The 12356-nt window shown below is 52.6% G+C and overlaps 4 protein-coding genes across 4 annotated transcripts; 3 read left to right on the top strand and 1 right to left on the bottom strand.

Moving 5' to 3' along the window:
* Window positions 1-1232: 1232 nt before the first annotated feature.
* Window positions 1233-2261, top strand: N0V96_001190 (uncharacterized protein; the record flags this gene model as incomplete). The annotated part of the gene is made up of 5 exons (XM_065756159.1): window positions 1233-1312; window positions 1370-1587; window positions 1651-1706; window positions 1762-1828; window positions 1903-2261. 5 exons carry the CDS (start codon window positions 1233-1235, stop codon window positions 2259-2261), a joined length of 780 nt encoding a protein of 259 aa, XP_065615399.1.
* A 437-nt stretch (window positions 2262-2698) lies between these two features.
* Window positions 2699-3530, bottom strand: N0V96_001189 (uncharacterized protein; the record flags this gene model as incomplete). Its single annotated transcript, XM_053196827.2, has 2 exons — window positions 2699-2991; window positions 3044-3530. The coding sequence occupies 2 exons, from the start codon at window positions 3528-3530 to the stop codon at window positions 2699-2701; spliced, it is 780 nt and encodes a 259-aa protein (XP_053045754.2).
* Window positions 3531-4503: 973 nt separating this feature from the next.
* On the top strand, window positions 4504-5340 carry N0V96_001188 (uncharacterized protein; the record flags this gene model as incomplete). The annotated part of the gene is made up of 1 exon (XM_053196828.1): window positions 4504-5340. One exon carries the CDS (start codon window positions 4504-4506, stop codon window positions 5338-5340), a length of 837 nt encoding a protein of 278 aa, XP_053045755.1.
* Window positions 5341-6701: 1361 nt separating this feature from the next.
* N0V96_001187 (uncharacterized protein) lies at window positions 6702-10892 on the top strand (the record flags this gene model as incomplete). The annotated part of the gene is made up of 1 exon (XM_053196829.1): window positions 6702-10892. The coding sequence occupies one exon, from the start codon at window positions 6702-6704 to the stop codon at window positions 10890-10892; it is 4191 nt and encodes a 1396-aa protein (XP_053045756.1).
* Between the last annotated feature and the right edge of the window lie 1464 nt (window positions 10893-12356).

The following is a 12356-nucleotide window of genomic DNA, read 5'->3' as shown; positions in this document are numbered from 1 at the left end:
GGGCCTTCAATCGGTAACCGGAACGCATCGTCAGCGCCAAGATCTACCGTGATACGGATGAACCACATTCTGTCTTATCCGCGTACATTCACCTTCCCTATTGGACAGATTAGCGCCACATTGCGTGATTAGGAAAGAAAGTGTTACCTCCCCCTTTCGTTTTTGACAGATCCCTGGTTCGATCATGCTTCTCAACAACTTTGTCCTGTACCAAGGATTTGGTGGTTTTTTCTGCTCTTTAGCGGAACCTCTGCGGAGTTTCAGCGGAGATACAGTCGAGCTTGGGTTCTAGATCTTCGTCGCTTCAAAATTTCGTGCCTTTCGAATTCCTATTGACGGCACATATAGCTCCTGCAAAATTCGCCGTCGAAAACTTGGCAAGCTGCGAGAACTTTCGTGTAGACAGCCGCACTCAGAGCAAGGTGGGCTCCCCGGCCAACGTCCGATGCCGCAGTAGAGAGGGAAACTGGCTAGATCAATATGCCAGTTGGAGCCCGAATATCAAGTGCCTTCTCTCATTCACCTGCCTTAAACTCATAACAGGCCCCCATGGCGGATTCGAGTCTACCCACACACTCTTGGCCTCCCCTATCGAATCATCTGGTCGTCACATCTGATAAGATTCTCCATACCCTAGGATGAGACAGGTTTTGGGGCCGAAAATCAAGGAGCATGATGCTTGTTCTACTATTACAGATTCCCAAGTAGACTCTTCTAATGCCCCCGATCCTAGAAGTGCCTACGCGTAAAGTGGAATTAGTGCTGACAACAAAATCGTTCAAAATGCCGGAAAGGTAGCAAGAAGTACCTCGAAGTGATCGCAAATATGCTGCTGTTCGCTTGTAGACCCACAGGTACAGAAGAGTACAACCACTTCAGCCCTATCAGGACTTAAGCATACTTGTATCCGACGGAAGCCAGGAATTTCTTATCCCATTGTAGAATTGTGTGTGCCGTTTGTAACTAGGTAGGTATGGACATCCGACTCAACACTCTTTCCTCGGTTTCGCTTTGCCAAGGAAGATCAATACGAACGTGCGCGGACTTGGGAATGATCTCCGGATTTTGAGAAAATAATAAATATCTAGTATCATGCAGGTCCAAAGTCAATCTCACGCCAACATCGATCTTCATACTTTCTCAACTACCAAAGAAAAAAGGCATTAGCGGCGTCTCTTAGACTATAGCTATGCTTTCAAACCTTTTAACGGCTGCGGTTGTGGCGGCCAGTCATGTTGTCCATGTTTCTGCTTCTGCAGCTCCTAGCCTACTCCTCTTCTCCAAGACGGCTGGCTATCGCCACGCAAGGCACGTATCTTGCTTTCTACATCTCGTGTCACCGGTCTAATCAGAACGTCTGAGCTTCTAGCATCCCTCATGGCATCCAGCTCGTGAGCTCCATTGCCAATCAGAAGGGTTGGTCAGTCGCGGCGACGGAAGACTCTGCCATCTTCACCAACGGGAGCCTGTCCGCCTACAGCACTCTAGTCTTCATCTCCACGACCGGCAACTATTTGTCAAGCAATGAAACGGACGCCCTGAACGATTTCCTGCTCAATGGTGGTTCTTGGCTAGGCATTCACGCCGGTAAGTTTCAGTTGATGGATGTAGTCGCAGCGCAGAACGTATGTCTGACGGTTTGGAATACAGCCGGTGATTTTGGAGACGACATGCCCAATTGGTTCAAGAAGCTTGTTGGTGCACAGGTAAGACGCAGTGTCCGGATCCCCACGTAGAGCAGCTTTGTTGACCTCGCCAAAGTTCCGATCCCACCCTTGTGAGACTGACGACATCTGTGACGACGCTCAAAAAGAGCGATATCCTCCTAGTGAGTCAATATAAATCTCGGCTGTCAATTATTAACAAGAAAATTCTGGCCTTTCTGACGTTTTTTCTTTCTAGATGGCAACATTCGCCCGGACACCGTTACCATCCTTGACTTTGCCCATCCCTCGACCTCTGGTCTTCCGGAGAGCTACAACCGGACGGACGAGTGGTACGCATACAAGACAAATCCTGCTGGTGATTCTGCATACAAAGTCCTTGCAAAGGTAGAAGAGACATATATCGACGAAATTACTCTATCGCCGGAGCTTCAGCACATGCCTCCCATGCACTCAATTTCGTGGTACTCCATGTATGAGGGTGTGGCTAGGGCTTTCTACACTGGTATGGGACACACTAATGAGTCTTATTCGGAGGAGTACTTCGTCAAGCATGTCACTGGAGGGTTGGAGTGGGTCACCGGCACTTCAGGTTAAAGAGTGGGCACAGCATGACGGGATCGACTGGTCCCATCAAAGAACGACTCAGTCTTGGTTTTCACGGACGACTTCCCTGTAGTCGAAAAAGGGGTTGTCATTGCACTATGGGCAAGCTGTACGTGGCCGATGACAATTCGTCAGATTTAGACTCTTAACGGTCTGATGAAGAACAAGTATTTCACATTCTGGATTTTGTAGTAGTTACGCATCTTTAAGGTTGTCTTCATGCTGGAAAAGTAAACAGTGGAGAAAGAACGCTAGGAATCAGAGGCACAAAGCTCAAATACAGAAAAGGATACGAATTTTGAAACTGGAATGCTCAGGGAAATGAAATTTAGTTGAATATAACACTATGCTAGACTAAAACCAACATGATGAAAGCCGACTTTGCGTCGGACGGTTATCTGGGCCCATGAAAATGAAAAGCCCAAGATTTACACGCCAGTGCAGACGTAATAACCCAGCCACAAGTTGCTGCAACTCGAGTCAACTTGTGTGTTGTACGAGAGGAATTGCTCAAACGTGATGCCCGCGCCGCTGTAAATGGACCAGCAGCTGTCACCAGACTTGACTTGGTAGAACGTCTTGCAATTGGAGACGATACCGGGCATCTGCGGTGTCGGGCCGGTGGAAGGAGGAGTCGTTGGCTGGGTGGTGCCCTGAGTGGTGGTGGTCGCGCCAGGCACATGGACGCAGACGTAATAGTCGAGCCAAAGGTTGGTGCAATCTGTTGGACAATATGTTAGATTATTGTTACCACATCAAATATCTGTACGTACCGGCGTTGATCTCGGTGTTCCAGCTCTTGAACTGAGCAGTGCTGATGCCGTACTTGGATGAGATGGCGTCGCAGGAGTCACCGGAAGACACCTTATAGAAACCGTCACAGTTGGCTGCGAGACCGGGCATGGTTGGAGAGTTACTGGGGGCAGCAGCTGTGGTAGTGGTAGAAGAGGAGGAGGTGGTAGTTGAGGTCTTGGAGGTGGTTGACGTAATGAGGGTAGTGCTCTTGGTAGTCGTAGTCGTCGGCTCTGGGTCATCAGTGACCGTGCCGATCACGCAGTACGACTTGCTGGTGTCCAGTGCTGGACAAGTGATACCGGAATTCAACTTCTGGAGATCATCGACAGAGAGTCCCCAGCTGCTCGCAAAAGTTGCGCAAGTATCGCTTTTGCTAGGGGTCGTTGAGAAGGCGCAGTCGACAGCGCGGCGTGAGCGGACGGAATTAGCAGAGACCAATCCAGGAAGAAGTCCCACGGCGGCCATGATATGAGCGATCTGCATCTTGAGAAAGATTTTTGGAAGCGAGAGAAGACTTGAAAGAGAGACAAGAGAAGTATGATGTTGATAATGATGATGCTGGTGATGATGAAGAGGTACTTGAAGGCGATAGAGAAGCCGAGGTCTTATACTCGCCTTCGAGACGTTTTTCTCTCTTCGAGAAGGCACTCAAATTTCGCTAGATGTAATCCTTCAAGGCAGAAGAAAATGAACTTCTCAGCAACTTAACCTTGAGAACATCCCATTTCCGGTCACATGAACTAATTCGACTTTGGAAAGTACAGTGCTCGAAGTATCATCGTGATTCAGCTTACACTAGCAAACGCTTGTCCCTATTCAACCACATCTAAACCCGAAAGCCGTTCGATGGATTCTTGACTGTAACTCTACACGGCCTGTGGCGTAAAAGAGGAAACGGTTAAGAGTTGCCGAGACATGCCAAGTCTCTCAGGTACCACCTTGGCGCCAAGCGCGGCGTGCGGGATCATTGCTTAATACTGCTTCCGCTCATTGGCAAGGCTGCCGAGCAGGATTCAATACATGTATTATGTAGGCACCCGTGGCAAGGATGACCAGACCAACCGGCCTATCAACTCTATCGGTTTCTGTCACATTGTGCAGACAATTGTTTGCGCCAAGCCGGCCAATCGGCACCAACGAGAACTCTGGTGCTTTAATTCAACTCCTTTCTCCCGTCACACAGTCAAGGGACGGAGCACACGCTGAACGAGCAGGCTGAAATGGGTAGGATGGCGGGAAATCCCCCGGGATTGTGGGGGTGGCCAGGTGCTCTCCTTGCCCGTCCATCTGTATAAAATTCCATGTTTCTTACTTTTCCGTGCCTCTTTTTCCCCATCGCAACGAAATTGTTGCCTGCCTGTTTTGCCCCATCAGAACCGAAGCATCGAATATCGCCTGCTACCATCCATCAAGCTTCCATTTCTGGTAGAGTGTCAGCATGCACATACTATCCTGGACGATCCATTGGTGGCGCCTTCTAGCCTGTGTCTGGACCATCCTCGGAGCTACCACCGTCGTAGCAAGCGATCAGTCGGGCGTCGTGGAAGTTGACCTGGTATTCCCCCGCAACGAGACATACGCGCCAACACCGCTTTTACCCATCATCTTCGGGTTCCAAAACTCGCATTTGGCGCCGGGGCTCGCTCTCAAAATCGGATTCTCGATATGGAACTACAACAACAAGAGCGATTCGGTCAAGACCACGGAGTACGATGTGAGATTTGCCAACTTCTCTAGCAGTGACCCATACTATGAATACCGCGGCTTCGTCATGTTCAACATTGAAGGGACCTGGCAGATCAGATACACCGTCTCATGGTTTAGCTGCACGGAGGATTCATTCAACTATCCCTACGAAATTCCAAGCAATAACACGTCTCATGCCATCATCTTCACTACCAAGAACGCCGGGCAAAGTGTGGATCTCGTGGCCGCCACAAACGAACAGGATTGCTCATCTGACGCGGGTGTCGCCATCAGCGTGACTGATACGCTCAACTCCACCGGAATCTCAAAGTGGCCAGGCGGCGATACGTGTGCTGTGGTGGCATCATCAACGGTCACGCCGAACCCTTGCCAGATCAAGATGAGCGAGGCCGAGGCGTCGAGCATCTCCGCCACTGTCACTGCTCGGGCGTGCGAGGCCCAGAATCCACCAATCGAGTGCCCTTCAGGCAACGATGGTGACGAAAATGCTGCAGTTCATGGGTTGGTTTTTGGAGGAGTGGTGTGTTTGGCTGCCGCATTGGGTGCGATCTTCCACGTTTTGATGTGAGAGAGGGCTTAATTGTAGTTGCATTTCACACCGAAATGACAGATTATGGAACTTTACACGAAAATTGAAGCCTCATTGAGGATCTGTAAAGGTATTTGAGATCAGGCTGAACAAAACTGCCCTGCGTCGTCCTCCTGTGTCTCCTGCATGTAGTTCGCGGGTGACCATGCTTGAAGGATTTAACTTGGATGAATACAGGAAAGAGCAGCATATCATTGGGGCTGATGTAATATCAAGGTAGCAATATGGATATGCACGGCGGGAGCGGAGGAGATTCGGAACTTTTGCACCTTCATATGCAGGGGAATATGTTGGAAGATGATGTGGAAAGGGGGAGGGAGGCGGGCTTGGCGAACTTCGGAGAGTGGCGGTCCATCCCGCTCCGTCGCTTCCGCCAGCCCGCTCATTGAGCTTAACTCTAAGCATGTTGTCTCTCCGGGGTTGGAAGACTCCACCCCAATCCTTCGGAAGTGTTTTCTCTGGAAAATCAGCTGCTGTTCACGCCTGGTAAAGGGGGGGCAGTTGCGTGAAGGATCACTTGCTGTAATATGCGTCCAACTGCCAAGGCTCATTGAACGAGCTGCCAAGCGTAGAGCCTTGCTACTTAGGCTTAGAATCATAGGAAACTTCGGGAAACACGGCATAAGGAAGGTGATTATGAGGCAAGGGCCATAAGGCAGCTCTTTTCGCCCCCGAAAAGTGCAAGGATATAGCAACCTCCAGACAGCCGGGATGGAGGTTTTGTGTTGCGTTGAGATGAAGTTCTTTCTGCCTTCTGGCCGTTCAAGGATTCAATAGTGCTTACTCGCAATTTAGAACTTGTTTTTGATCGATATTCTTAGGTCATGGAGGGTGTTGAGATCAAAGGGGGAATCGGAACGGGATTCAGAACTCTGTGCGAGATCGGATTCGAAAAAGGACTCAGCATCGTGGTTCAAGAGTCGACTTAGAAATAGACTTTGTCTAACTCAGATCTGGGAATAATATAAAGCTGCTGCGATGTTAGCACTACAGGTATTGAAACGAGTCAACTATGTACGCTCCTTCCAGTCTTTTGTCTCCTATCTTGCAATTTTGCCTTGCTTCGTCTTATCATCTCAACGTGTCAACTTCCTACCTTCTTTACCTCCTCATTCAGATTGCACGAGGCTTCAGCCTCTAGAGTTAATATGAACTTGCCCTGGCTCACTGCGGGTCTTTTGGCTGTTGGCTTCTTGGCTGAGGGAGCCTCAGCGAGGTCGCGGACCGGGCTGAGACTTCCCTCCAGCCCTACCTACAGCAGCTTTGAAACCTGCCCAGAGCGTTGCAGTGTGTCCGGTCCCAATATTGGAAACTGGTCGGTCTATCCCGACTTCAAGCAGATGCAGAAATGCAAGCAGACCATGTTCTACCGCTTCTCCCTCTACGACCCCGTCGACGACAAGGCGGCTAATCACCGCATTCATGCCTGTTCGTCATATGGCCCTGATTTCTCCAAGCTTCCTGCTTCAACCGCTCGGATTCCATCATCAGAGTCAGTCGACGTCGACTTTGAAATTGGATGGTGGCAAGAGGGGTTTGGCCAAGCCACCGCCGGCCTTCGCTCTCTGATCAAACAAATGCGCCAGTATGTCGATCACGGGCATGGCGAGACCGACGGGCCCTTCATCATGTTTGGTCAGTCTGGTCAAGCTACAGTCGGGCTCTACATTGGCCAAGGTCTGCTGAACCAAGGCATCGGCGAGTCAGCCCTCAAAAACCTCCACGACACCTTGCCTACTCTCAACGTATCGACACCAAGCCTGGCCATGCAACTTTGCGAACCAGGCTACGACAGCACTCACATCTTTGGATTGATGCTCTTGAGTAATGGTTCATTTGGCCTTATTCAAGACGCCCTCAAGACGTGGGATAATGCTACCTGCCTTTCCTTCGAGGATTCCATCAGCGTTGGTGGCCAAGTCAAATTTGCCACGCCTCTTCTGCCCTCGAACGGCACGATTCCAACAAACAGCACCGCCAACTCGACAATAGCCAAGCGTGTTCACGGCAATGCCCACAGCCGACTCCATGCTCGCGCAGAATGCAAAACCGTGCAGGTCGAATCCGGTGACAGCTGCGCGGCGCTAGCAACAAAGTGCGGCATCACGGCGGCTGAGTTCACCAAGATCAACTCGGCATCAGATTTCTGTGCGACTCTGAGGCCGAAGCAGCACGTCTGTTGCACCACCGGCGACATGCCCGACTTCAGCCCAGACAAGAACTCGGACGGCTCATGCTACTCCTACCAGGTGAAGGCGAACGACAACTGCGATGATCTCGCTGCCGAGTACAGTCTCACGAGACAGAAGCTCGAGGACTTCAATAAGAAGACGTGGGGCTGGAACGGCTGCCAGTTGCTCTTCACGGATACGATCATGTGTCTCAGTGATGGGACGCCGCCATTTCCCGCCGAGATTGCCAACGCAAACTGCGGTCCTCAGAAACCTGGCACGACGCCGCCAACTGATGGTTCGGATATCGCTAAGCTCAACCCCTGCCCTTTAAACGCCTGCTGTAACATCTGGGGCCAGTGCGGTATCACCAAGGACTTCTGCATCGATACAAACACGGGAGCCCCTGGAACTGCTGAGCCGGGCACGTATGGCTGCATTTCCAACTGCGGGACTGACGTGGTCAAAGGCGATGGCACAGGTAGTATCAGGATTGGCTACTTCGAAGGTTACGGCCTGGGACGTGAGTGCCTCTTCCAGGATGCTATGCAAATCGACTCGTCAGCGTACACACACATCCACTTTGCCTTTGGCACTTTAACAGCCGACTTTGAGGTAGAAGTTGGCGACATACTGTCCTCGTACCAGTTCGCGCAGTTCAAGCGCATCAATGGACCAAAGAAGATCTTGTCCTTTGGCGGCTGGGACTTTTCGACCTTCCCTGACACCTACTGGATCTTCCGCGAGGCCGTAACGCCGGCCAACCGCCTCAAAGTTGCGACGAACATTGCCAACTACATCAAGAAACACAACCTCGACGGCGTTGACATCGACTGGGAATACCCCGGTGCGCCTGATCTTCCCGGCATCCCGCCCGCCAGCGAAGACGATGGCCCCAACTACCTGGCCTTCCTCGTGCTGCTGAAGAACCTCTTGCCTGGCAAGACTGTCTCCATCGCAGCCCCCTCGTCGTACTGGTACCTGAAGCAGTACCCCATCAACGCCATCGGCAAGGTCATTGACTATATCGTCTACATGACGTATGATCTGCACGGTCAATGGGATGCCAACAACGCAAACTCACAGGAAGGGTGCGATACGGGCAACTGCCTGCGCAGCCAGGTGAACCTGACAGAGACCAAGCAGTCCCTGGCCATGATCACCAAAGCCGGCGTACCGGGGAAGAAGGTCGTCGTCGGCGTCACCAGCTACGGGCGATCTTTCAAAATGGCGGACCCGAGCTGTTGGGGCCCAGACTGCCTGTACACCGGCGACCGACTCAACTCGGAGGCAGCCAAGGGTGTCTGCACAGGGACGGCAGGCTACATCGCCGACGCCGAGATCGCCGAGATCATGAGCGACAAGCGTCGCGCTGGTCGCGTGGTGACGAGCTTCCTCGATGCCAGCAGTAACAGCGACGTGCTCGTCTACGACGACGGCGAGTACGTCGCCTACATGAGCGCCAGCACCAAGAAGACGCGCGCGGCGCTCTACACTGCCTGGGGTATGGGAGGCACCACAGACTGGGCGACAGACTTGCAGAAATACCACGATGTGCCCGCACCCGCGAAAGACTGGGCGCAATTCAAGCAGCTCGCCATCAGCGGGCAGGATCCCAAGTCGGATTACACCCGTAACGGCAATTGGACCGATTACGACTGCACGAACATTTACGCAGTGGACCAGCTTCACCGAGACGTTGATGAGCTCTGGCAGGGTCTCAATGCAGACGCGGCGTGGGAGGACGTTGTGAGAATATGGAAAGAGACTGATCAACCCTATGGTGATACCAAGTTCCTCGCTTCTGTGCATGCGACACTCATGATTGAGGCCGGCGCGGACAACTGTGGGAGCGTCCTGGGTGACATCTGTAGTACCGACGGATGCTCCAAGAGCATGGACGGGGAGTACTCGGGGCCAGCGGCGCAGCTGATTTGGAACTCGATCGTCACAATCCGAAATATCCACGCCACATACTATGACGCTCTGTATAAGGCCGCTACAGGCCTCGTCGCCGCGCTCAAGGATATGGAAAACACTTTTGCGCCAATTCCTCCCGAGGAGGACAACACCTGGCTCCTCCTCCTCATCGATCTCGTCACTCTGGGAACACTCTCTGCCGCAGGACCCTTCTTCAACACGTTCCTCAAGTCTCTGCCGAAGTTCGTCAAGTCCCTTGACAACCTCAAGGACACCAGCATGACCCTGATTGGCCAAAGCACAACCATTGCCAAAGACCTGCTGCCAGACGCGGACGAATCAGACTGGAAACCTGAAGACCAGGACAAGTTCTCCAACTACATGGGCCAAGTCATTGATGGCTGGGCTGCAGTCACCTCCCTCGCCCTCGAGAAAATCTTTGACGGCTCCTCCGAGTCGGTCAGCCTCATCGGCAAGGCCATCGCTAATGGTAATCTGTATCCCAAATCTGTCAAGCCGACCGAAGACGCCACTACGCTGTTATCAAACATTCAAAAGTCCTATTTCGCCTATGCCATCCCCGCCCTCTGGCATGCCTCAAGCGCGTGGGCGTTTGTCATTGACTCGGGCTACGGCTGCGACGCGTCGAACCCGCTGGATGACTACCTCTCGGACGAGACCATGAAGGCCACGGGTGCGTGCTACAACGGGAAGCTGTACTACCTCGCCAGCCCGGACGGCGACGCCTACGAATGCTCCGAGGGCGGGTGCGTGGACCAGAAGTTTTCGGCGCCCAAGGGTGTCGGCAAGCTGGGCGACAGCTTTGGCGACGTCACGAAGGAGGACCTGATCAAGGGCGCGGTGCGTACCTATCTGGCCAACGGCGGCAAAAACGGCGGCGGCTTCGCCAACGTAGATGACGAGGGCGTGCAGGAGGACCTGCTGGACGTGGACGTCACGACGCCGGGCTTCATCCGCATCCCCGTCTGCAGCGCCGAGCGCGCGTTCCAGAGATGGGAGTCAGCGACGAGGGACGAGACAAAGGGCTCCACCGAGAACTACCCGTGTGACGTGCCGCCGGGCAAGGACTATTGCGGCTTGTCGTCGTTTGAGGACCAGACGAGCGGCGCGTCGCCGAGCGCGAGCGATTGTCGGCAGATTATCAAGAACATTGAGGGCGACGGGGGCACCGACTGGACGACTCAGGTCGTGGGGAAGAACCAGCGCGAGATTGCCAAGTTTGGCGGGTGTTCTTTTGGTGTTGAGGCGACCAAGGTTGATGGGAACGTCGAATTCTATGTCGGTGGGCAGGATGTGATTGATATCATTAACACTGCGATTGAGAAGTTTGAGAATAATGACGGAAAGGTGGGAGCCAAGGGAGAGATGGACTGTAACGGGAACAGTCACCAACAGGCGGTGAAATGGGGCATTTACTAGGTAAGTTTGCCAGGACTTGGATCTAGGGGTTGAACTGGTGCCATACCTTGGCAACTCTGTTCCTTGTGATTTACATTCTTCTGTACGTATTTAGAATTATCTGGGTCTTTGACTATCAAAAGTCATACGTTCTATCTTCGTTCCTGCGTTGAAATCCCTCAATCAGCTTGACCGCGTCTTAAACTCTCGGTGAGTGATCTTCGATGGGGCTCCTCTCGGGCGGAGATTGACTTGGCTGAAAGGTTACCCAGTTGTGCCGGCACGAACAAACACCTTGGACAACGCTACAGACAAGCAAGACATGGTGCGTGCGTGCGTATGAACTCCCTGCAGAGTACTAGGTAGGCCGCGCCATAGTGAGTCTAGTAAGAGGCACCATATGTCATGATTCTACGCTCTTCCATCTTAGAGTATGGGTAATCTAAAGTTATCGCGACTGAGTGAATAATGTCCAACGTGTTGTTCCTGGTTGGGTGAGACACGGGGATCCTTGTTGCTGCTGCAGAGCGTTGTGCCACGCCGTTGGGCCTTGTGCTCAGGCACCGATACAGATCGATCGAGCGAGCGACTTTGATCATATGCTCGAGGTGAGCCACCAGTGGCTACACTGTCTCGTGAGCTTTCGTGAGCTCTCGTGATGTGATCATTGAGTTGTAGATTCGCTTCAGAGTCGACCTGAAAGTCTTGCTTTCTTGTTTTCAAGACAACGTTGACGAGCTTGCTCCTCTCAATTGGGAGATTCCTGTGCAGGGCCCCTAAACTAATCCTATTAATAGGCGCATTAACCCCTCATTCAGCTGATAGTAAGGCGGCTACACCCGCACCCCCCAACACTGCTAGCACAGCGCAACATGGACGGTCCTGGGCCGAGTTAGGCTTCATGACACCCTCCTTTCGAGGCAGGTGTGTTGAAGAAGACAACGAGCTGAACTTGATTCTCATTCCAAGAATGATGTTGTCCCATTGAGCAACGTCAGAGAGGAGAGGGAGAGAGATAACGAAAGAAGATGACTGATTGATCAGCAACCCCGGCACGCCGGTGAAATGATCCGTGCCGAAATGGCGGTGACAACGATGGGTCCTGTACTTCATGTACTCCTAGGGAGGGGGGCACTCTGGGACAACTCACGTCTGGTTGGAATGGCGGCGGGGTGGAGACGAGAACCCTCACCGCGGCCATTGACATCGCGGCCGACGCATGGCGGTGGAGGTTGGGCATCATACACCGCGCATGATCCATAGTAGCGACGTGGCGGAAAAAGTAGAGAGAGGCAGCAGCCAGCCAGAATCTCTTCATTCTGTTTGGTCTGTTGCTCTCTCTGCCGCAAGCGTGGCCGTAGGTTTTCCACGAGACCGCCCTTCACGACCCTCGCCTCGCCTCTCTCACTCACCTCTCACCTCTACTCAGACGAGCAGAGTCTGTTCTGTCCCTACCCGAGGTGATCCCTTCCCCCTTGTTGCATT

The sequence above is a fragment of the Colletotrichum fioriniae genome (assembly GCF_027942845.1).
Source record: "Colletotrichum fioriniae strain IMI 355084 chromosome Unknown scaffold_1, whole genome shotgun sequence".
Taxonomy (NCBI): Eukaryota; Fungi; Ascomycota; class Sordariomycetes; order Glomerellales; family Glomerellaceae; genus Colletotrichum; species Colletotrichum fioriniae.
This window is presented reverse-complemented; position numbering and strand designations above follow the sequence as displayed.